The sequence below is a fragment of the Piliocolobus tephrosceles genome, chromosome 8, assembly GCF_002776525.5.
Source record: "Piliocolobus tephrosceles isolate RC106 chromosome 8, ASM277652v3, whole genome shotgun sequence".
Classification (NCBI taxonomy): Eukaryota; Metazoa; Chordata; class Mammalia; order Primates; family Cercopithecidae; genus Piliocolobus; species Piliocolobus tephrosceles.
In genome coordinates, this window is record NC_045441.1 from 136,237,850 (window position 1) to 136,263,616 (window position 25,767).

At 37.3% G+C, this 25,767-nt stretch overlaps 1 protein-coding gene across 2 annotated transcripts in view; it reads left to right on the top strand.

Moving 5' to 3' along the window:
* CNTNAP2 (contactin associated protein 2) overlaps positions 1-25,767 on the top strand; it is a 2,251,282-nt gene that overhangs the window by 1,242,972 nt on the left and 982,543 nt on the right. For both annotated transcript variants that reach the window (XM_026456367.1, XM_026456368.1), the window contains one exon: positions 369-540. In XM_026456367.1, the coding sequence (XP_026312152.1) occupies positions 369-540 (172 nt within the window). The remainder of the gene's footprint in view (positions 1-368; positions 541-25,767) is intronic.

Below are 25,767 nucleotides of genomic sequence, written 5' to 3' on the forward strand. Positions count from 1 at the left end.
TAAAGTTTTGTATCCTAATCTCTGAGGCCTGTCTCAGCAAAGAAAGAATAACAGTGAGTCTTTGTCAGCAGAGGGACAGAAAGATGTGACAGTGAGAAAGATGATGTCAAAAGAGAAAATTTGAGTGACAGTAGACCCCAGAGGCAAACATTGACCTGGTAACCCATTACAATGCAACCCTGACTTCTAACTCTGTAATAATCTCACTTTCTCAAAAAACTTCCTTTTTCTACACTGAATATAACATCAGCAAGGATCAAAGAAACAGTAGTTGGATGTGATGGCTGTGGCCAGGTAAAATACCCACAAGAATTTTAGTGAAGCATACTGTACACCAGATTTACATTCCCATTTCTTCTGTTCCACAGGTTTTCTGAACCAGATGAATAACTCAAGTCACTCTGTTCTTCAGCCTTCATTCCAAGGATGCATGCAGCTCATTCAAGTGGACGATCAACTTGTAAATTTATACGAAGTGGCACAAAGGAAGCCGGGAAGTTTTGCAAATGTCAGCATTGACATGTGTGCGATCATAGACAGGTAAATGATGTTTTCATCCTACCTCACGTTATCCGTACTTTCCAAATCTTTGTTTCTGTTGTGAGACCAGGGAAACATCCAAAAGGAAAAATAAATATTAAAGAAAAGCAGGTAAAGCGGAAATTACCATTCAAAGTATGTATTGTATATTTGTGATATTAACTGTGTTTATGTTTATGTTTTTATTTTATATATGTATATATACATATAAAAACACACTGTGGTGTTGCATATATAACACACTGTGGTGTTGCATTTGTTCAACAGGCTCCAATCAGAGAATCTTAGCCTTCAACAAGTAGTTTTGCAAGCAACAGCAGTGTGGTAGAGAAACTCTGACAGTTTATTTTTAGTTTTGCTTTCTGTGTCTACAAGCAGAAATGTGCCTTCTCTTTCTTTCTCAATCATGACTTGGCCTCAGCATGTCCTTCCAAAACCCGCTTCTGAAAGAAAAGGAATATTACAAAAGTGTCAGTGGGCAACCTGGGTATTTTGGAGCGGAATATTTAGAGTAACTGGTCCAGCTTTCAAAATACACGTATTAAAATATGACAAAATCAAATCTTTATTGGTTTGGCAAATCTGGGTAGAAATTTTTAATAAAAAACTTTAATTGTATTCTCACACAGTGGAAAGATGCAACTTTTATGTGAAATGTTATGATTATACAGCATACACGACCTTAACATACTTATAGATAGTGCCTGTCATTCCGCTATGCACAAGTTTCATTTTGAGATGGTTGGTCTGTAAACGAACTGTGTATGATTTGAAGTTAACCTAATGAATTTATATGATTTTCTAAGATCTATTTAAATCTTTTGAGAAAGAACTGTCTTATTCTAAAAGATCATTTTATTAAGTTTGTGTTTAGGGAAGATGAAAGTTCTTTAAATTTTTTAAAAATTTTGAAATAAGATATTAATCTTATAGCAGTCTACCCACAGCAAAATGTAGGCAGTAAGTCTTTAACAAATTTATTTTATTCAAGAAGAAATATTTTAAGAAGTCACTCAATAATGAATTTTACAAACATAAAAAATAATCTATTTTGAAGTAAGTTTGCTTTCATATAATCTGAATAAGATGGCGTTCATGTAAGTTACAGTTTGTGGTGGCTGTAAGATATAACTTTTATAAAGCCTTCCCATGTTTGTAATAATACTTTCTGACATAGTATACTGCTTATTTCTATTCATGTATGCAAGTACTGATCTTAGTAGCCTAAACAGTTTATATTTAAATAGAAAAGTGAACAGTTTTAATGGAAATATACTCCTAATTATTGAGCTATTAATAATGTATCAGCTATTATTTCTGCCTAGAGCAAGTGGCAGCAATGATCAGAAAAGCTGAGATGAATGTTTAAAGAACATTTGTTCTGATTTTTGATAATTATGTACATATTATAATTGTTTTATACAGAAAAATACATTTTCTTCATAATAGTTATGGAGTTTTTTAGAATCTACTCTTTTTTTTCAGGTCAGTAACTGTAATGATACAATAATTTTATTACCTCTTTCAGCTTAGTAAATGGGCTAGGTAACATGTTGCTGTTTCTCTCTAAACATCATGTTTCTAGGCATTGTGCAGAAATTGTTTGCTACTAAAGAAGGAAGGTTGATATGTTGAGATATTAATGTTTTACTCTTAATAGAGACAGGAGTTAAATTGGTCCCAAAAGAATGAATGGGATTTTGGTAAATGAAGAAAACGGAAGGTGATACTCTTGGTTGGGAGACCAACACAAGGGAGGGTACAGAAAAGAGAATACAAATTTCAATTTTTCACAGATACAGAGATACACAAAATATTTTTTTTTTTGCCAAAATGGGTCAGGCCCAATATTCATCTTGCCAAGTTTCCTGCAGCTACAGGAACAAAGTTCACACCTTTCTTATTCTTTATTCTTTAGGATGACAAATGAAAAGATTAGCTGCAGGGAAGTAGTCACCTGTGACACATCTCTGCGCATTTTCTAAACCCATTATGGAACCTATTTTTACCTTATACTATTTTTTTTAAGGCAACAACATCTGTACATTAAATACCAACGTGTGAAACAGCAGATTCCTTTAGTCACCTAAAATGTTCCCGGTTCAAAATCGTAAGCGTAAAGTGTTGTACATTCATAGGTATGAGACAGGACTATTTTACTTAAACCACTGAAGAGTGTGTTGATGATATCACCCTTAATCTGTGTCTTTCCAGGTGAAAGTACCAGTGGTTTTAGTCTGTCCTCACTGAGCAGTGATGTATCCAGATAACCCTTCAGCGATACACCCCTAGCACATCTCTGCTTTTTTCTCCTCACTAAGACTTTTCAACTGCCCCATATCTACAACTTTCTTTTCAGATTACCCAGATTCTCCCAAAGGAAGCCTACACTGGTTCTTTCTTTTCTCCTTCCCAGTTCCAGCTTGATCGATTTGAGAGTTATTTTTGAGAGAGGGGAAAAAAGGTATAAATGAGAACGTAGAGTTAAAAAAAAAAAAAAAAAAAAAGAGCTATAGAAGCCTGACTTTTATAAAACATTTGGAGATAATAGTCACAGCTGCAATGATTTGATGAGTAGAACTTAGGGAAACAGTTGGGGGAATATTTGTCTGAAGGAGTTTTTCTGTGTGTTGTATTGGAATACCCTATCATTTGAACTTTATATTTTCTGATTTGTATGTCGATTTGCATGTGGCTTATTTTGTTCATGTGCTTATTTTCTGAACACAGCTTTGAATCAAGGAAAGAGCAAGCATGCCAAGCTACAGATTTATGCATTCAGTATTTATTTTCTGAGTGCATGCTAGATGTCAAACTATTCTAGGCACTTGGAATAAATCCTTGAACAGGACAGATAAAGATTATTGAAAATTCTAAGCTCACATGGTGGGGGAAGGGGAGGAAGGAGAGATGACACACTATAATTAAAAAGTAAATAATCTAGCAAGTGAGAAGGAATAAATTTTATGGGTAAAAATACTAGAACAAAACAAGGAAGGCTGGCATGTCAGTAGATCAAGGTGTTGAGTTGTAGTTTAAATAGTTGGATCAGGATAAGCCTCCATTGAAAAGATAATAGTAGTGCAAGACTTGAAAGAGGTAACTGAATGTACTAACGCAGGGAAAGAATGTTTGACCCAGAGAGCACAGGCAACCAAAGAGGCATTTGCATGATCCAGGGTCAGTATGGAAGTCAGGGTGGCAAGTTCAGGAGATCAAAAATAGTTGAAGGAATAGAGGCCAGCACAAGCCCTCCTGACATGTAAGTTATTGTAAGGGTGTAGCTTTTATTTTGAAGGAATACAGGAGTCATTTGTAGCATTCTAAATAGAGCAACATGATGTACTCACGTCTTAAAAGGATGAATCTGGGCTGTAGGAGCAAGAAAGGTAGAAGCAGGAGGCTAACTAAAATTATGCCATTATAATCCAGGTGAGAGACGCTTGTAGCCTAGACCAGGGTGCTAGTACAAGAAGTAGTGAGATGTGGCCAATTCTGAATGCATTTTGGAGGCAGAGTCAGTACGGTTTCTTTACAAATTAGATGTGGGGTGTGAAAAATAGAGAAAATAGGAATAAATCCAAATGATTTGCTAAGAACAGCAGGAAGAAAGGAGATGCTATCTCTTCAGATTGGGAAGGCTAGTTGGAGAGAAAGTTAGTCAAGGGGGCTAAAGAAAACAAGTCAGAAATTCAAGGTTGGACATGAGTTGAAATATCTACTGGACTTCTAAGTAGAAATATCAAGAAGATAGTTGGATATATGCATGTAACAAGCCTGTGTCTGCAGGTTACAGAATAAACCTTTGTGCTTGACAGAATCCCTTTTGTTTAACTATTGAGGGTCTTTGGTATCTTTAGTTACATTTTATAAGCAGTCATAAAACTGGAAGGGGAGGTGGTGGATAATGGGCCGGAAGTGCTCTGTAACAATGGAAGCTGCTAGCTTGGGCCCCTCAGTGATATCCTGCTCTTAGAGAGGAGGGTTGTCAGCAAACCTTCAGTTACTAAAACATTCTCTGAGAAAGGTAAAATACCCAGAGATAACATTTTTGTTTCTCCTTGTGTTGTTACTCTCTTTTACTCATTCCTTGAACCCTTGCATGATTGACTGCTTGTGGCAAACATCTTAAGATACCTGACTCAACTCTTATTCTCAATCTTTTTCTCTCCAGCCTCTTTCCAGGTGTGAAAACCTGAGAGCTCAAACCTTCAGAAACACTCCTTTAGCCAGAGTTAGGTCCATTCACTTCTTCCCTCAAGAGAGAATCACGAGGCGAACCATAGGGTCTTTCAAAGTTGGGGAGGGGGAGTGCTTGGGGAGGGATGGACATTGCGGGAGAGTCAGGGAGGGTATTAGGAGATTGAGTAAGTCAGTCCTTGCAGGTATTGGTCAGAATTCCTAAACTCGGAGACTTGCTACAACAGACATCGGCCTCAGAACTTGTGAATTGGTGTAGAATTACTGTTTGATTTGTTTTTCTTGGTTGTAGCCAGTACACATGGTTAGGAAGAAGCTGATGTTAACATATTTTGAGCTTAATTAGGTGGTGATCATGCTTGATTTGACAATTTTTTTGTGTGTTTTGTGAGTAATAGTGAAGTCCATTTTGCAATTGTGGTTTCTATTTCAGTCCTAAGAGCATTCTTCACAGCCCAGCTGCCAGAGGAATGTTTTTTTGCTTTATGCTAGGCGGAAGCAGAGATGAGACACAGTCCTGGCTGCTAAGAGCTAAGCAGAAGTCAACTGTGGTGTTCTTGGGAAAGCTTTTGTTCTCCTGATACAGTTGCCCCTTTTGCTCTCCACCGTTTTTGGTTAAATGTAGACCTGATGTCTAGAGCTATAGGGTCAAGGAAACCATAGATCAAGCAGCCCCTGATACTAATTTGTATGTGAAAAATATCAACTATCATTTATCTAAGTAATTATGAGTTAAGTTTTATTTTTCTTGGAGACAAAAACACCTGCCCCTTCCCTAGTCTGCACTACTAAAATTAACCAGTATCATCATTTTACCAGAATACAGAAGAACAAATTCTCAAATATGGAAATGACTTTGAAAGAAAAGATAATACTTTTTGGAGTGTATTAAGTTGCATTTTAGTGATGTCCCCTAGAGACTGAAATTTGGGGACTAAATAGCTGTTTAGAGGCCAAAACAAATTCATATTATTAAAGTCAGCACTAGTAAAAAGTGACTCATTAGAATTAGAATCTTCCCTGCTCTTTCCTGTCTACCTCCATTGAAAATATATTAAAAAATACATTTAGAAACAAAATCAGTAAACATCCCAGATAACACAGAGAGCAGAAAAGGAAATGCAAATGGCCCAACTTAAACACAGCCTACAAAATTACCACTTAAGAAATTATGAATAGACTAGATCCTATTCCAGAGTTAGCAATTAAGTCTTCATTATATTTTTGGATGAAGTACATAATCACAGACCCAGTTTTTTTTTTTAATTCAATGTTTTCTTTTCAAGAATATCCAGTTTGATTTTTTTTCTTTCAAAGAAAAGAAGTAAATAAATTTTCATAAGAACGTTTAATGAGGATTAGGTAGATACATGAAAAATATCTCAAAACTAAATTGACTCTGTTGGAAAGGTGAATGAAAGCAGTCAAGAAGGATGATACGGTTTGGCTGTGTATCTCCACCCAAATCTCAAGTTGATTTGCAATTGCCGTGTATCAGCGAAGGGGACTGGTGGGAGGTGATTGAATCATGGGGGTGGATTTCACCCTTACTGTTCTCATGATGGTGAGTGAGTTCTCATGAGATCTGATAGTTTAAAAGTATGGCACTTTCCCGTTCACTCACTCTCCTGCTGGCATGTAAGACGTGCCTTGCTTCCCCTTTGCCTTCTGCCATGATTATAAGTTTCCTAAAGCCTCTCCAGCTGTATGGGGCTGTGAGTCAATTAAACCTCTTTTCTTTATAAATTACCCAGTCTCAAGCAGTTCTTTACAGCTATGTGAAAATGGACCAAAACATAAGAGGTCATGAGTTTCTATAAAAGCAGGCTTAAAATCTGGATTCATAACTTAGATGAAGCAAACATGTAACATTTATCATTTTCTAAAATTTGTCTTCATTTGCTAATTTCCTATTTCTAGGCAGTAGCAGAAAAGATAAATACTTGAACACATACATTTTGGTACTGCAATCACTCCTCCTTTCTGTGTATATTCAGTCAACATGGAAGTTGATCTCAGTCAAAGGTAAACTTCCTTTTGTGGTTGTACTACCATTTCAAGAGTTCTCCTAGATGCCCTAGCGTGGCTTGGGTCAGAGTCAGCTTATGCAATACCTCATCACCACAGGGGTGGGATCTGTCCCACCTGCTCCACCGACGTTCCCTCTGAGCTCTCTGCGAGTCCCCAGCCTGGTCGGTCTTCAGGGTCCCACCTCAGTCCCTGCCACCCACTGTCATGACACCTGTTCCTGCTGACCTTCAGATATGACATGGGTATCGCCGGACTTCGATTCTGGGATCTGTGTTTAAGGTGATAGCTATTCCTAGCTTCTGTGAGTCCCATTTGGTTTTAGCATTGAGAGTCCCACATCTGGAGAAACCCCTCAGTTCTGGGTAAACTAGCATGACTGGTGACTATACACACTAGGTGTTCTTTCTCCTGATACCTTCATCTGATCTACCAGCCATCTAAGCATTTTATAGGCCCTATAGGGACAAACAGTGATTTCTGTATCTTTTGGAGACTAGATACAAGCTGAAATGAATCATGGCATATGTGTTGTCGGGGAGAGGTTAGGCAATGGGGACAGCTTCCTTAGGCTACACTCCCTTTGCTTCAGCATGCCATCACTCCATATCTGCTCTACACAGCCACTCAGGCTGACATGAGGCCCTCTACACATTAGACCCTCAAAGGCCATCATAGGATTCCTAAGTCTCTGCTGTGTAAACCAAATATAAAATTCTAAGCCCTCAAACTGACTGATGAACCCTCCCCTCAGCCAAGGGCATTCCAAATAATCCTGAAAAAAAAAAATAAATTAGTTTAGGTCAGACATGCCTCACAGGCATCAACACAGAGACCTTAAGACTGATTGAATAGTCTCTTTAAGTCTGATAAGAAGCATTTACAATCCATTCTCTCTGAAGCTTGCTACCTGGAGGCTTTATCTGCATAATCAAAGTTTGGTCGCCATGGGCCCTTATCCTAACTCAGACATTCCTTCCTATTAATTCTATGTCTTTAAATAATAACTTTTTCAACCAGTTGCCAATCGGAAAACATTTAAATCGACCTATCACCTGGAAGCCCCTGCTTTGAGTTGTCCCACCTTTCCAGATGGAACCAACGTATATCTTACATATATTGACTGTTGTCTCACGTCTCCCTAAAATGTGTAAAACCAAGTCATACCCCAACCACCTTGGCCACACGTCCTCAGATCTTCCTGAGGATGTGTCATGGGAAACGTCCTTAACCTTAGCAAAATAAACTAAATTGATTGAGACTTCTCTCAGATTCTTTTTTGGTTTAGGGTTGAGATTTATTCAGTCAACAAATACTTTTTGAAGATCACACCAACCAGTGGACTGTACCTCCTGGGACTGAATGCTGAGGTGATGAAGGGAGGGTGATTGATCAGACTCTCCACTGTTTCAACACTTCTTTGGCTTTTATGTCTTAGCACCTAGGATGCCTCTGTTTTGCTCTCAAAAGCATAGCTTTTTCCAATCAAAAGCTTCTTGGCTTTAGATTACTTTTCCAAAATTAAATCCACATGTTTCTTAACTTTTTATTTCAGTCCAGACTCTAAAGTTGATTTCTCCCAGAATCCACTTTATATGATAATTGTATAACTGTTGATCCACTGGTAGGACAGCCACAGTGTAAGGAAAAAAAAGTTGATGAAAAATAAACAAACCAAAACCTTGATTTAAAAAACCTCAGAATTGTATCTACTATAGTAAAGAAGGCCTGTCTCACAAATATTAATGTTTCTGTAGTGATGGTTTTTATGACAGATTTCCTTTCTTTTTCACCTGAATCTTGCTGACTCCAAACTGCTACCCTGTAGGTTGGACACCTCCTTTTGTCATACGTTTCCAGGTTGACCATCTCCTTCTTTCTTTTCTTTAGAAATGTTAATGTCATCAGTTAGGCTAGTGTCAAACTGTGCTAACGCTTCTCTTACATTGGGAAATATTTTGTCTTTTACCATTAGATGCTTATTTCATTTCATTATGCATACTGTAGGCTTCTGGAAATACCTTACTTTCATTCATGATAATTATTGATAAGAGGTAAAGGGGGCAGAAAGTCTCCCAGATAAATTCACATTATTCAAAAGTCTATGCTTGTTCAATCCTGACATCGTTGTGACTGTGATCCCATCAAACTACAAATAATCAAAGAACAGGTTGGCTGAAGCTAATTCTGAAAGAACTTGAGCCAACAAGCAGTTTTCCAGTAATGAAACTGGATTTCCTTTTGGGGACTGTGCTTCGGACAAAAGCTCTTGTGTCCAAAAACCTAATCCCCAAATTAAATGTATGGAAAAACTTCAGTTTTCTTATGGGGTCATCCTATTGTGATTCTTTCAGGTAGATGTGTTCATCTTGTCCGTTCACCTTAACTCGGTTTATTTCCCATCTTGGATTCCACTGGTTTTTATATTGCAAATCACTATGATCTTTCTTGGTTTCTGATAAATAAAATTACTGGCAATTTCTGAAAAGTCCCATTTCCTCATGCTAAATCTGACTTATTTGTAATATTAGATGTGTGACTCCTTATTTAAACTTTCTTGGCCTTCCATGCTAACCCCAGTGTTTCATTTGATCTTTAGCTTCGTTTGGTTTCTTTTAGAAGGGAGGAGCTTCCTGTTTATACGTAAACATTTAAGCCACGGGCATCTTTCTAGCACAAAAACATCAGCTCAATGACCTAAAAGTATCACATACCCAGGCGAACCCATGTTCAAGTCAGTTGCCTCTCTGAAGTGATTTCAAAGTGATTTTATTTTAAGTACAAATAGAATACTAGAGTGACAAAAACATACTTTAAAAAAAAAAAAAAAAAAGTAGTGAAATGCCAGAGGAGATAACTCTCCTAAGAAATAAAGGAAAAGAAAAAAGTTGAATTAGCCATTTTAAGATTCAACAGCAGCTGTATTCTTCTTTGATGCATTGCATGTATTAGGACAAAAGAAAACTATATTTGCTTTTGGCATGGCATATAGCTGTGCTTTGACATTTAAATCCCAAGGAAGGCTTAGTGCATAAAAGTAATGTCAGAAAAACAGTTATATGTTTGAAGATAAGCAGAAAGGAAATAGATAAATAATTTTAACAGGTAGCTAAATCAACTATGGAGAGATTTAAATAAGCCAATTGATTTTATTTCTTGCTTTTGATATCATATTACCTGCAAAATAAAAATAATAGCAATTGATTTAAAAAACATTTAAAATATATTTCTTAACAAGTGCTTTCTTCTTAAAATAATTGTTTTTGTCAATTACTTGGATACATTGCAGCTGTGATTTCATACTAAGAATTCATTTAACTGCTCTCCCTTAAACCAACATTACAGACTCATGGACATGTACCATCCCTTTTGTAAACTATTGGGACTGATACAACTTGATGAAGGGGAAGTTGGAGCTGGTAGGATGCTATCCTTCATTTCCTATAGGCTCCCTAACATGCTATGTGGGAGTTAGTTGTTCATTCCTGAAAATGTGTATGCAAGTAATACTTGTTACTATAATAATATGGTTTAATTAAGTACTAAGTACATTTTCAAATGAGTAGAGACAGAAAAAAAATAGTTTCTGGTAAAATCAAATGTAAAAGTTTTAGATAGACAAGTGGCTCAAAACAAACAAAACCGTAAGTTTATGTGTGGGCCAGGCAACTGTAAACTTTTGCAGAGATTCATAAAGCCCAAGGTAAACTCACTCAAAATCATTGGCAACTTTAGTTTTCACTGCACTTGAAGAAACCAAAACTGAAAAATGAAGGTGATACCATATGGAAATGGTTGGATAGAAAGGCCAGTGGATTGAACTACAGACTTCAAATAGGTGAACCCACACCCAAAGACCCCAGAGTAATTCCCACTAACAATGAGTCATTGACTTGACATAATGTAGGTTTTCAGTTAAATTAAAATGGTTAAGGTGTGTAACTTTTTAATGACATTTCTTTACTGGATTTCATTAAACTCAGCATATTGAAGACTTGTATCATTCCCCAATCTGAATAAAAGGAGAGTTCATTTTTTTTCTTTTTGCTTTCTCTTTTTGAGGAGTCTTTGCATTCCAAATAATACAGAGAAAAAAGAAAAGGAAAGAAGAGGAGATGAGAGGAGGGGAGGAGGGACTATTAGTTACATCACATTGTTATCTGGTTTATTAGTACTCTTTTGCTCTCATTAAAAGTCAGGAGTAAAAATTTACAATGGTGTTTATTATAGCGTTTGAAAATAACATTTTGTTTGAATTTTTTTCTTTGATATTTAAATGATCTATAAGCTGAAAAGGAGAGAGGAGTCATAGATTTTTCTATGCCAAGAAAAAAAGTTTTACAAAGATGAAGTTGTCATTTTCATTTTGTTTGATTAAAAACACATATTTCCTCTCTGTATAGTTGCATCTATACTGCTCAAAAACTAGTTTTAAGTGGGCAACAAGCTTAGTTTTTCAGGTAGCATTGTCTAAAATTCTCATGGCACCCATTGCCTTATTAGAGATAAGTACTTTTTTGTCTTTGCCTATGAATTCATTGACGAATATTAGAGTCTGAATCTTATTTTGTTTACCAAATCCTGCTTACATCGAAAAGAATGTTACATGAGTAAGAAAGGAATGCAGATGGAAGGGGTGAGGAATATGTGTGTGTTTATTTGAAATGGTTTTGAAAAATGAGTCTGTAATAAATTTTAACAAACGAATTACTGTATCTGAAAAGGGTGTCTTAATCAGTAAAGAGGTTGATTTAAATAGAAAATTATCTACAATTGTGATCATTGTAAAACCACTAAGTATCATACAACATTTGTGTATAGGATTAACTTTGTTTGCCTTCAACAAGTCGCAGCTGTTATACTTTTACTGTGATAGTTTCATGATTTTTGCTTCTTTGGCATAGTCCCAGACAGGCTTCATCAACAAGAAACTTATTTTCATGAACACACTTCAGTGAAGACCCCCCTCTGGGAAATTAGATGCTACGTAGAAGTGCATTGCTTTTTTTAAAACACTTCAGGCATTTGAAAATTACAGAAGAAATTTTCAAGTGGCATGTTCTAAGTTAGAAATACCATACACATGAAGGCAAGTTTCTCTCACATAGTTATTATAGGACACTTGTTAATCTCCTATGAAGGTCAAGGCACTGGTACTAATGTACACAAGGAGAAAACCAAAAGTTATAGAGTAGGATCTCTTCTCCCAGAACATGTACTGATGTAGCCATAGAGACAGTAAACATTCACAAGAAGTGTTAAAACTATGTTAAGAAGCATGTAAGCATGTGCTTCTTAATTGTTGCAGATAATGATTTCTATAGAAAATTAATGAGAGGAAAATAATCACTATCAGCCGGTGGTTGATGAAAACTGCATAAAATAAGTAGGTTGAACTTCAGAGGAGTTTTAGCCTCAGTGATGAGAAAGAAAGGCAGGAACATACCAGGCAAAATTAGAGGCATGAGCAGAAGTATGGAGGCATAGATAACCATGTCACATTTCTGAAACAGTCAAGAGATCATTTAAACTAGCAGCATGTTTGTATAGGGGAGTCATGGAAAAGTTGACAAGATCTATTTTTCATTTATTCATTTCTCCATTTATTCTACAATGTTTCATTGATTGCATACCATGTGTCCAAGGACAGTCTTAGCCTTGATGAATAAGATGTAAACTTATGGATTCTACTTTCTTACTGATTTATGAAAGAGTTAGAGATCAAAAAAAGCACACACACACATACCCGACATAATTGTTGAAAAAAACACACAAATGCCCAAATCAAAGTATGCACAAGGGATCTTGTGCCTCATTCTCCCTGGGATCTAGTTTAGGATGGAGATCGCAGAGGAACAGTTCAAGGCACATGCTATGGACATTCCAGGCAGCTGGAAAGTACATGGGTGTGAATGACTTGAGTAGGTGCAGTAAACTCAAGGAGTTACAGTAGACTCTTTCACAGATTAGCAGCTACTAGTGAGGGAAGATGTGAAGCTAGGAATTTAGGGGGAACCTAATGAAAGAGGACTTTGTGGCCAAGCGTGGTGGCTCATGCCTGTAATCCCAGCATTTTGGGAGGCCAAGGCAGGCGGATCACAGGGTCATCAAGGATGAGATCATCATCATCAAGGCAGGCGGATCACAGGGTCATCAGGATGGAGATCAAGACCATCCTGGCTAACATGATGAAATCCCATCTCTACTAAAAATACAAAAAATTAGCCGGACATGGTGGTGGGCGCCTTTAGTCCCACCTACTTGGGAGGCTGAGGCAGCAGAATGGCGTGAACGCGAGAGGCGGAGCTTGCTGTGAGCAGAGACCCTACCACTGCACTCCAGCCTGGGCAACAGAGTGAGACTCCATCTCAATTAAAAGAAAAAGAAAAAGAAAAGGAAAAAGAGGACCTTGCATATTCTTTGCCTACTAAAAAGACTAAGTTACCCTTTGGGCAATATGCAGCCATTGAGGGATTTTCAGGAAAATCAAGTTTTGCATTACTAACACTAGTTCTGATTTCCTAGGCAGAGGTGTAGAGAGCTGAACTATTGCAGAGGCAGTAGAAACAGGTGAAAAAGGAAATATCCAAGGTATTTAGGAGTTGGACTAAGGAGAGAGGGCTCATTAGGTGTGGAAATAGGAAAAAGTATCGGCCGGAAAGAGAAACTGGTTTCAGAGTGAGAAAAGGCTTTAATGAAATATTGTTATCTTCACTAGTCTCCCCAAACAATATCTTAACTGAATATTTGTTTAGTAATGGGTCTACCTGTTAGGGTAAGATTTTATTGGGATCTGGAAGATGGTGAAAGCTAGTAGTAGCAATTGAGCAATAGAGAGTGGTAAAAGAGAGAAAATTAAAATAGAGGCAGAACTGAGATAGAAGTGCAGGTGCGCTTCCAACCATCTGATCTTTGACAAACCTGACAAAAATAAGCAATGGAGAAAGGAATCCCTATTCAATAAATTGTGCTGGGATAACTGGCTAGCCATATGCAGAAAATTAAAACTGGACCCCTTCCTTACACAATATACAAAAATTACCTCAAGATGGATTAAAGAATTAAATGTAAAACCCAAAACTATAAACACTCTGGAATACAACCTATGGCAATACCATTCAGGACATAGGCACAGGCAAAGATTTCATGATAAAGATGCAAAAGCAATTGCAACAAAAGCAAAATTCAACACATGTGATGAAATTAAACTAAGGAGCCTCTTCACAGCAAAAAAAAAAACTATCATCAGAGTGAACAGACAAGCTACAGAATGGGAGAAAATTTTTGCAAACTATACATCTGACAAAGGTCAAATATCCAGCATCTAATAGGAACTTAAACAAATTTACAAGGAAAAACACAATCCCACTAAAAAGTGGGCAAAGGACATGAACAGACACTTTTCACAAGAAGACATACTTAAGATGAACCATTATGAAAAAAAAAAAAAAAAAAGCTCAACATCACTGGTCATTAGAGAAATGCAAATCAAAACCACAATAAGATACCATCTCAGATCAGTCAAAATGGCTATTATTAAAAAGTCAAATAATAACAAATACTGACAATGCTGTGGGGGAAAAAGGGAATGCTATACACTATTAGTGGAAATGTAAATTAGTTCAACCATTGTGGGGAATACAATGTGGTGATTCCTCAAAGACCTAAGGACAGAAATACCATTTGATTCAGCTATCCCATTACTGAGTATATAACCAAAGAGTATAAATCATTCCATTAGAAAGACAGTGCACACAGACATTCATTGCAGCACTATTCACAATAGCGAAGACATGGAATCAACCTAAATGCCCATCAGTGATAAAATGTGGCACATATACACCATAGAATACTATGCAGCCATAACAAATAATAAGATTATATCTCTTGTTGAGAACATGAGTGGAGCTGGAGGCTGTTATCCTTAGCAAACTAACACAGGAACAGAAAACCTACTGCCATATGTTCTCACTTATAAGTGGGAGCTAAGTAATGAGAACACATGGACACATCGAGGGGGAAAACCACACACTGGGGTCTATCAGAGGGCGAAGGGTGGGAGGAGGCAGAGGATCAGGAAAAATAACTAATGGGTACTAGGCTCAATACCTAGGTGATGAAATAATCTATACAGCTAACACCCATGACACAAGTTTACCTGTGTAACTAACCTGCACATGTGCACCTGAACTTAAAACAAAACAAAACACAAAGAAATGCAGGTAGTGAGATATTGGAGTAAAAAGGAAAGCAGAAGATGTGCAGAGCTATACTGTCTAATACTGCAGCCACTAGCCATTTGTGACTATTTCACACTTAAAAAGCAGCCGCTCTAACTGAGATGTGATGTTAGTGTAAAATGCACAACAGATTGTGAATACTTCATACGCATACAGGAATATCAGATAGCTCATTGATCATTTTTGTATCATTTTATTTTGTGTTAAACAAAATATTAATATTATTGTCACCTCCACAAGATTTTAAGTTACATATGGCATGTGGCTGACAAGCTATTAATATTAGTACTGTTGTGGAATATTTCTCTAGGTAGTTCCAGCTGGATGGTGTGTTGCAAGAAGGAGCGCCCTAGCTTCTTTGTTGGTCTTGCCCACAGATGAGTAAAGAGATCCTTGCAACTTCTGATAGGACTCAACAAGTTGTCCTTTATAATTGTTTTATCTCAGAGGCCATGCAGATTCCCAGTGTCTGTGAAACTGGCATCATTCGAAATCGCAGTCCCTTTTCATTAGTTAGAAGTTTTCTTAAGCCTGAATGTATTTGCAATACCATCTCCAGAGAATATCTTTACAGACTTGGAGCCAGATGTGTTGGTTTTCTCCTGGAATATTAATTCTCTATTCATTAAAAATAAAGTAAGAAGTATTCATTGGGAAAAAAAATGTGGCCTAAATTAAGATGGTATTTTAGTTGAGCACAAGTTAGAACTTTCCTGGCTCAAAGATTAATTTCTTTCTACTAAAGTATCTGTCAGTTATACAACTGTGTATAATTCAGCATCCCTGAAGTAAAACTTTGGGTCTCAGTAAGAAAGTGCTTTCAGCTGCTAGGAACAGAGACCCAATTCATTTTCTAGACAAATCTGAAGTTTGTTTCTGCACATGTAAGATGTCTGAAATAGACTATTCAGGCTTTGTATAATAACTCTAGAAAGCTATCCGAGATCCAGACTGAAACATTCTGCTCCAGTTTCCTTAGCTCATGGTTTCTATTCTCTCACTGATTAAGATTGCTGCTAGAACTCCAGAAATTTCATGTGATTTTTCATAAAGAAAGTAGGAGGGTCCACCTTCCCTTTTAAAAAGCCATTCCAGAAGTTCTGTGCAACATTTTCAATCATATCTCATTAGCCAGATTTAATCACAACCACAGAGAGATGCAAGATAGACTGAGAATTACAGTTTCATTCTAGGTGGTAATATGCCTGCTAAAACTTTTGAGGATTATCACTAGGGTGGAAGAGGAAAATCTGTAATGAGATAGACAGATAGCACTCTCTGCCCAGTTGATGTTTTGAAAGATTATAAAATATAAATAGTAAAAAAGTGCATGCTTCCAGAAAAACATATTTGATGCAGCATTTATATTACTTTTCAAGCCATATATTTCATATTTTTCCTCCAAAAATTTAAAATATAGTTATCAAACTTCAGGCTTAGACAATCGACATTTTAGGGTATTCAAGAATGAAGGTGATGCAGCCTCCCTTCAAGGATTTCAAAAAAGAGTGACAGAGGTATACTGGTTCTTTTTCTGACCTCCTACTTGAAATTCATCGGTAACTTCTTGCCCTTAAGAAAAAGACCCAGATCCTTAAAAGCAGTGTATTAGCCTCTTGTGGTGACCTTTGTTTTCCTTTGCAGCTTCATCTCACATCACTCCCCTCCATCCCCTCTAGCCACGCTGGCCTGTGCTCAGTGCCTCAGGTGTTCTTTCAGTGGGGCCCCTGCCTGTACTGTTCTCTGGGTCTAGAATTGCTCCACCCCACCACCCATCTCTTTCTCTCTTGCTTTCTTAGCCTTCGTATCTCAATTCATAGATAAACTCCATTAAGGAAGCCATCTCGGGATCTGTAAGACTGGGTTAGGCTCTTTTTAACCTGTGTATAATCACACATTCAAGACTGTAATTACATCTCTCCTTCTTCTAAACTTTGAGCTTCCCAAGAATGGGAAACAGGCCTGAGCTCATGCCCCATTGTGTCTCTGCGTCTAACACAGTGCTTGATATGCAATATGCTCTAAATATATTTTTTGTAGAATGAATGGTTGAATATAATAGTAGCACAAAAAAGGACTATGAAATTTTAAAGAAGGAAAAGAACAATTCTAAATGGAGGAATTTAGCAATGCTTTATGAGTGAAACAGAATTAAGCTAATCCTTCCAGGACAGAAAAGCTCATATCAGATGATAGAGGGCAAGGCTGTCTTGGAAAAATGGACCATATAAACTAAGGCATGTGACACAGCTGAAATAAGAAGTTTCCCTAAATTTTCAAATGCCTGAGAAAACATTCTAAGAATTTACACTTTAGTCTGTAGTCCAAGGAATTCATAAACTTTTGGAACATGCGTACGTGTTTGTGGTTAAGCAGACACATACTGTCATCACATTTTGCCTGTTAGAATGGAAACCCGTGTCAACTCATTCATTCTCAAAACTCTCCTACCAGTGTCTTCCCACCCATCCTCTTCGAGTCAATGGTCAGAAAATTCTAGAAGTGCATACATCAAAAAAGAGTTTACTGGAAATAGTTTTAAAATAATGGCTTAGAGTCGAGGAATGCTCTAAACCCTTCTACTTTGCCAGTGAATTGAGTAGAGTAAGGAAACAGCTGGTTTTTATCGAAAATTTTACTGTGAATGTTTTCTTCATGGAGAAACTAGATTTTGAATGTCATGAGGGAATAGAAGTGTTGGAGAAAAGTATTCAAGGTAAAAATGTAGCTTGTTCCAACACAACAACAGTTCCCCGAAGACAGTGCTCTCTGAAGAACTGCCGGAAAGGAAAATGAGAATGTGGTAGGGCGGTTGATACAGATCAGTAAGGAAATGAAAGTCCAAAAGTTATTTACATGGTAAATATCTGTACCAAGAAGAGTACTCAATAACAGGGATTAGTGAGAGAGCAGTTGGCTGGAGATGGAAGCTCAGGCAGGTAAGTGTCGGGTGAAGAGGAAAAAAAAAAAAAATGTATGAAGAATAAATCAATATTTTTTTGAGAATAAGTATTTTATTTCAGTACTTCTCAATATCTTAGGTGCATACAAATCATTTGGGATCTTGTCAAAACACAGGTTTGGCTCAGTGTGATTGAAGAGAACACTGGGATTCTGCTTTCCTAACAAGCTTCAAAATGCTGCTGCCACAGCTGCTTGTAGGCCACACCTTGAACACAGCAGAGCTCCAGCCTCTGCATCTGGGCCCCCAGATATGTGAAAAATGCAGCTCAGGTAGTGACAAAAAAAGATCAGTGATGTGGGCCTTTGGTGTGTTATGGTTTATAAAATAGAAAAGCCTATTTTCTTTTCCCTTACCATTTCCAGGAAAAATAAACTAATGTAGATGATGTAGAAATCACCTGAAATAGTCTGGCACAGTGCTTGCAAGACTGTAGGAACCAATTGAAGTTTGCTCAAAGCTTTATGTACTTCTGTTTCTCACTTGCATCACCTGTTATCTTGGGAGTGTCATGTCTTACATTACATACTAGAAAGGAAACAGAAAATGGTTTTTCAATCACTCACTGTGTCTATGCATAGAGAGGCTGGATGTGGTGTCTCATGCCTGTAATCCTAGCACTTTGGGAGGCCAAACCAGGCCGAATGCTTGAAGTCAGGAGTTTGAGATCGGCCTGGCCAACATGGTGACACCAGTCTCTGCTAAAAATACAAAAAATAGCGCTCGGTGGCAGGTGACTGGGATCCCAGCTACTCGGGAGTCTGAGGCAGGAGAATCCCTTGTACCTGGGAGGAGGAGGCTGCAATGAGCAGAGATTGTGCTACTGCACTCTAGCCTGGGCAACAGAGCAAGAGTCTGTCTCAAAAACATTAAAAAAAAAGAATATCTAAACGTGTGGTTGTTTGATACTTACTGACTGACTTATTTTTTGATTCACTATCAGCAACTTTTTCTTAATTTGGCACTTTCATTGCAAGGAACTGTAAGTCAGGGTTCTTAGTTATGAATAAACAAACTAAAAAGACAGATACAATAAAATTCAAATGAATTTAAGAAATGGATTCTCTATCTGAGAACTGATAGAAAACAGAACCCAAAGAGGGCAAGACAAAGTAAAGACTCTATCACCTGTCACCAGAACGCAATGTTCTAGACTCCCCTCAGGCACACAGAATAATCCCTATAGCCCTACACCTTTGTGTGCCTCCCACAAAATGTGGTTTCAGGTGGGACAATACTGTTGCCTATACTTACACGTCTTTCCGAACTTTCACCCTTATTCTCCCACCTTGGTCTTTCTTAGTAAAGTGTGCTGCTCTGCCTTCCACTTAATTTGAAATTTCTTTCTAATAGACATGTCTTCTGCAGAGATCAGCTCAAGCTAGTCCAAGTGATATGATGAGGCTTTGTCCCCACCCAAATCTCATCTTGAATTGTATTCCCCATAATACCCACGTGTCAAGGGAGAGACCAGGTGGAGGTAATCGAATCATGGGCGTGGTTTCCCCATGCTGTTCTTGTGATAGAGAGTGATTTCTCACGAGATCTGATGACATATTAAGGGGCTCTTCTTCCTTCGCTCATCACTTCTCCTTCTTGCCACCTTGAGAAGAAAGTGCCTTGCTTCCCCTTCACCTTTGGCCATGATTATGTTTCCTGAGGCCTCCCCAGTCATGCTGGACTGTGAGTCAATTACACCTCTTCCGTTTATAAATTACCCAGTCTCAGGTAGTTTTTTTAGAGCAGTATAAAAATGGACCAATACACCAAGTAAGAACAACTTATAAAGCTACACATGAAATGATTAGGAAAAAAAATATGTGAAAATTCGTAAGTAGGGAGTGTAACCGTTGAATGACCATATCCTTTGCCACTAAACCAGGCCTTTTTTAACTGCGGAAGGAGTGTAACAAGTGTGAACTGACTCTGCACTGGACAGGCCAAGATGCATGGTCACCTTACCTAATAAGTGTGAACCCTTCTGTGGCTTATACTAGAGAAACTTCTTGATTCAATAGAGCTTTAAAGGTATGCATTCATGAATATTCACCCAAATGCTCTGTGTTAAAATATCTGAGCTATTTTGCATTTATCTGTTTCCTTTAATCCCAAGCCAACTGAATTTCTCTGTTTATAGTTTGTGCAGTCTTATAAATCCTGTGATGGGCATATGTTGCTTACTTTCACAGCAATGACTTCCTGTGGGTGATTCACACCCCATTCCTTTCCAACAGCCTCTGTTTTCTATTTGGGTTCTGAGAAGCTGATTTGTCCTCAGTTACAATCAATGTCTCAACCTGTGGCCACAGGGAGTATTTCAAGAACATTCCTACACAGCCTGAAACTCATGTGTGATCATGAGCAGGTTGGCCTTGGGCTGAAGACAAAGTGGAGAACACAATCAGAAAGAGAAATAAACCAGAATCTTGGTGACTGTCAAGCCACTGGATCAAGCCTACGCCCAGCTCCACATTGAGCCAATAAAATTCCTCTTTTTGTGAATGCAGACTCTGGGTTTCCGGTTTACAGCCAAAACCATCAGAGCCAATACAACTCCACAGTGCCCCAAATTTTGTCCTCAGATCCCTCCACAATCCCCTTTGTTTCAGACTGGCCAACTGTTTTTATATCTTATTTCAAATTTAAGACAGGAAATTTGTTGGCTCAGTTTACCTTTTCTCTCCAGGATCTAGTAATACGTTGCTCATCAACATATGGTTCAGTTGCTAGGTCAAGTGCCCAGCCATAAACCAGCCTCTGGGGCTGGATGGGAGGCCTGCTGTTCTTCTCTGAAGACCTTTATCCATTTTCCTGCCTGCAGATACCAGTAGGACTGGTATTAAGACATATGCATAAGATTCCATTTTAGAGGCCGTGTGCGGTGGCTCAGGCCTGTAATCCCAGCACTTTGGGAGGCCAAGGCAGGTGGATCACCTGAGGTCAGGAGTTTGAGACCAGCCTGGCCAACATGGTGAAACCCCATCACTACTAAAAATACAAATATTAGCCTGGTGTGGTGGCACGCACCTATAATCCCAGCTACTCAGGAGGCTGAGGCAGGAGAATCACTTGAACCCGAGAGGCAGAAGTTGCAGTGAGCCGAGATCGCGTCACTGCACTCCAGCCTGGGTGATAGAGCAAGACTCAGATCTCTAAATAAATAATAAATAAATAAATAAGAATCAATTTCATACTGCATATTCATTATCATCCTTGCCTTTTGACTGTATCATCTCAACCACAGTTATGTATCACAGAGGCTTAGAATATTACAACCCATTGTTTTAGTTTATCCAGGATGCTGTAACAGAATAACATCGACTAGCTCATAAATAACAGAAATTTATTTCTCACAGTTGTGGAGGCTGGGAAGCCTGAGTTAAAGCACTGGCAGATTTGGTGTCTGGTGAAGGCTTGCTTTCCAGGTCATGGATGGCCATCTTCTTGCAGTGTTCTCACATGCTAGGCAGGCAAAGGAGCTTGCCAGAATTTTTTAAAAAATAGCAGCATTAATCCTACTCATGAAAGTGGCACCTTCCTAAAAGACGCATATCCTAATACCATCACATTGGAGATTGGGTTTCAATATATGAATTTTGGGGGGGACATAAACATTCAGTCTCTAACATTCATCTTTTGCACTTTAGAGAACATCTACAAAGAACAAGTTAAATTTTAGTTTTGGAAAACTTCCTTTCCTTTTCTCATTTTCATTCTTTCCTTTTGCAATGTCATTATTATTATATGGAACCCATATCTGATGACGGTGAGTTTAAATGGATCAAAATTATTGTTCCTTAAAAGCAACACCAAAAATTTATAAGATACGATGCATACTAATTAAAGCTCAAGGAGCCCCAGGCAAGAAAGAAAGATAAGCCATTGCTTAAGTTATGCAAAAGTGTATTAAATATTCGAGATTAATTAAAATCTAGAGAAAGTTTTTTAAGAGTTCCATTTAAAGTTTGCATAAAAGTTAATGCAATTATTATAAAACGTTTGCTATCAAACTGGTTTGATGAATAAGGGAAGTCAATTAGTAACATAGTGAAATAAGAGTTAATTCATGTTTCTCTAGGTAATTTCTTTCCTTTGTTCTGTAAAAGTCATTTATAACTACATAATAGTATAATCATACAATAACAATTATATGCCAATACCCACTGTTTTACAAAGCGATGGAAAGCGTAGTTCTATAGTACCTATTTATTTTTAAATGAATAATATTCTTCTTAAACACATCCTGAAAATTTCTACAATAACAGATTCATTGATGGAAAATCAGAAAATTTGATTTCTGGTGGTTTTTGTTGTTGTTCGTAAAGGAAAGGAAAGCACAGCTTTTACTGAGCAGGTGGTTCCTGGTGTATGAGCGCTTGATTGAAGAATGATCTGTGTCTACGGTACTCGGAAAGTTCTGATTCTGACTTCTGAAATGGACCTTTATTCTCCATTTCAGAACACATAAGCCATGATATCCCTTTTATTATATAGACATGGATATGCAGGCAACTAATAAAGTCACACCGAGAATGTCTGAGCTTGTTCATCTTATACAATTTATTATTTTCGAGGCTATCACTTAGTAGGGAAAATTTTTCCTGCACCCTAATGTAAAATTGCAAATGTGTTTCCCCAGAGTAATGATAGTCTAAAAATTAGGGACAGTGAGTCATAATTAGGACTAGGCTTTGTTGACTGGCTTGGGAAACAAGTTCACTTATATTATAGCACGTTGTTATAGCAAAAGGAAAAATATGGTCTGATTTTCAAACAATTGGCTGGTAAATGGGCTTATCCCATGCCATCCATTAATAATCAATACAGCTTATTCAAAGGACAAAAGTCACTTTTTCTATAAAAGAAAGTGGGACAAATTTAACAACGGTCTACTTTACTGCAAGTTAGGATAGAGTCTAGGGGTAAGTAAAAAGCTTTAGGTAATGTCTTCAGTCCTGAAAGCACCAGCTTTATTCTCACCGGGGAACAAAGTCTAAAGAAACTTTCACGACCACTGTGTCTGATAAAGAATGAAAATTCTGCTGAACTCAGTGGTCAAAGTACTCATTATTAAATGGACTCAGAAATAGTGTGGTTCAAAGCATGCTTCCTAAAAATAAAACCTACATAGTCTATGAAGAAAGATTTCCAATGCCAAAAAAATTTCAATGAGTATTCAAAGGTTGAATCCATAGCCACCACATGAAAGATGATATAAGCAAGTCAGTAAGCGCCACTGAAGTGTAGAGTTTCAGAGTGAATGTTTGTTTCCCCAGGGAGGAGAATATAGGCCTTCCTCTCTTCTCTCTAGCCCCTGCCTGCCCTGCTGTCTTCCAGCCTGCAGGCAAGTTCCCTGTTGCTTTCAAGCTGGAGGTTGGCACCACAGGAGTCCCTGCTTGCCCTCTCATTCCCACCACCAAAGCCTTCTGGCAGCATTTTTAGCTGTGTGGGCCTTATATTCAACAACAAAGATGCAGATATATGGCCGGGGTGTAGAAGAATTTTTTTTCTTGATATTTATTTGGAATATTAAAAAGAGCAAAAAAAAAAAAATGAGCTCTATGTTCTACATCATATACTGTCTAGCAGGATGCCTTATTTTTATTTAATAATTTCATTTATAAATTGCCTCTTTACAATCATGATTGAAGACTGAGACCAAAGGAAAAAGAAGGCAGAAGTTACGATATTTCCTGTGCCTGAGCTTAAATTTTGGCTTCAAGTTTCTTGGAAGCTTTCTTACAGGGTTAGCATACATCTCAGCTGCAGCTTCCCATTTGGATTATCTACCAGTGTTTTTGTAGGTATTGGCTTAGTATATTAGCAACGTTACTGCATCAAATTTGAAAATAATTCTTCTTGATCTGGTCTCAGATGTGATCCAAGAAGCACATGAGCCTGCAGGATGTATTCAGAGTTGAAGCTCTACAAGAGGTATAGATTGTGATCTCTCCAAAATTCTCTAATCTGGGTGTCATTAGGTATTTCTTACGTCTTTGCAATGCCACTTGCTGTACTGGGTAGATCACTGATAGGAGTCAAAGTTTCCTTCCCGACCCAGATATCTTATCAAATAAAGCTTAGAAGCAGAGATTCTACTAGATACACAAAGGCACGAGTTAATCTTTGTGAATAATTTCAATGTTAACTATTGGGACAAGGTACAAAAAACATAAACAAAAACTTGCTAATGGAATATGGTTTCCAAGATTATAAATTGCACCATTCACCAAATGTATACTGTTAGAAATGAGAGTAATAATTTACACTTACTATTTAAGTCTAGTATACGGAGAGGGTCATATGTTGAAATGCCATCTCTATTGAGGTGTTGTAGAAAATACTTCCTCCAGCAGCACCTAGTCATTCTAAGGCATTAGGTACAATTTCTATAGGATTATTTGGTGTTCTGAATACAAAATAAAGAGGCACATCTTGAGTACCACAATTGGTGACATTAAAGTGAATTATTTTCATTAAATATTGCAGTGCTGTCATGAGTAATGAAACAAGTGGAAATGAGGTTAGAAATGGGATGTGTTCAACATTGCTCCCCAAATATTTCCAAATAACTAATGTATTCATTGAATGGTACTTATTGAGGGTCGAGAAAAGTGTCATGGTATTTCATACAACAAAAGATCACATTTGTGATTTCATTCTGTTACTTTCTGCAACAGGTAACATCCCTTTGGCAGCACCAACGCAGGGATGCATATTTGAAAGTTACTCCCTCAAAAAACTCATTTAAATAAATGGATATTTAAAGAAAGTATGAAATACTAATGTTGCGTTCATTTTCTGATTTTATATGGCATATGATTGAAATTAAAAATAATTGTCATTAATTTTACTCTGTCTTAATGTTGTATTAATAATTTCTGAAAGTAACCAACAATTCTAACTGCAGAACCCAGTTGTGTACATGAGTTCCTAGGGGAGGACTCTGAAATTTTGTCAATGTTTGTAATCTAGTCCTCTGAGAATACAAAATTTATGACAAAGAAGGAGGTTAAGGAGTGTTTCCTTTTTGATGTTCACCACCAAAGAAGGATCATAAAAAAGTAATTCTTGGAAAGTATTGCAATGCAGTCTTCACAAAAAAAGCTTATCCCTGAAGTACAGAAACACACTTAAGAGGAACATAGGTGGAATCTCCGTTCAAAGAGTTTGGGTTTGACCTTTATGAATTATATATTATCACTGTTTTGAATTAAGCTATTACTGCCTCATTGTTATTTTAGCAGCTAACAAATGAGCAGGTGTTCTGAAAAGCAGTCTCTAGCATCATGTAAAATGTTATTTTAAAAGCTCATTTCCACCGAGAGGATTTTCTAATAACCATGTTTCTGCTATAACTCAGCCAGGTATATATAAAAATATTGAAATTAGAGAAATAGCAACTATAATTTGATAGAAAAATATTAATACATGGTAGACATTGTAGAGTTTCTTTCCATATAGAAAGGTTACATTGGAGGATTATCAGCATTTCTATTCATTCAAAATAGTCACAGCATCCATTCTATTTTAAAATGTTAAAATACAAATACAAATAACTAGTTTATTTATCCATATTATCTAAATTACAAAAATAAAATATATATTTAATATTATTAAAATATCTAGTGATCTGACATGTCCTGATATGTCTGTGTGTGTGTGTGTATGTGTGTGTGTGTTGAGATATATATGCATAAAGATATATACATCTGTAGATACTGATATAGTTTGGATATTTTTCCCCACCCAAATATCATGTTAAAATGTTATAAGTGGGGCCTAATGGGAGGTGTT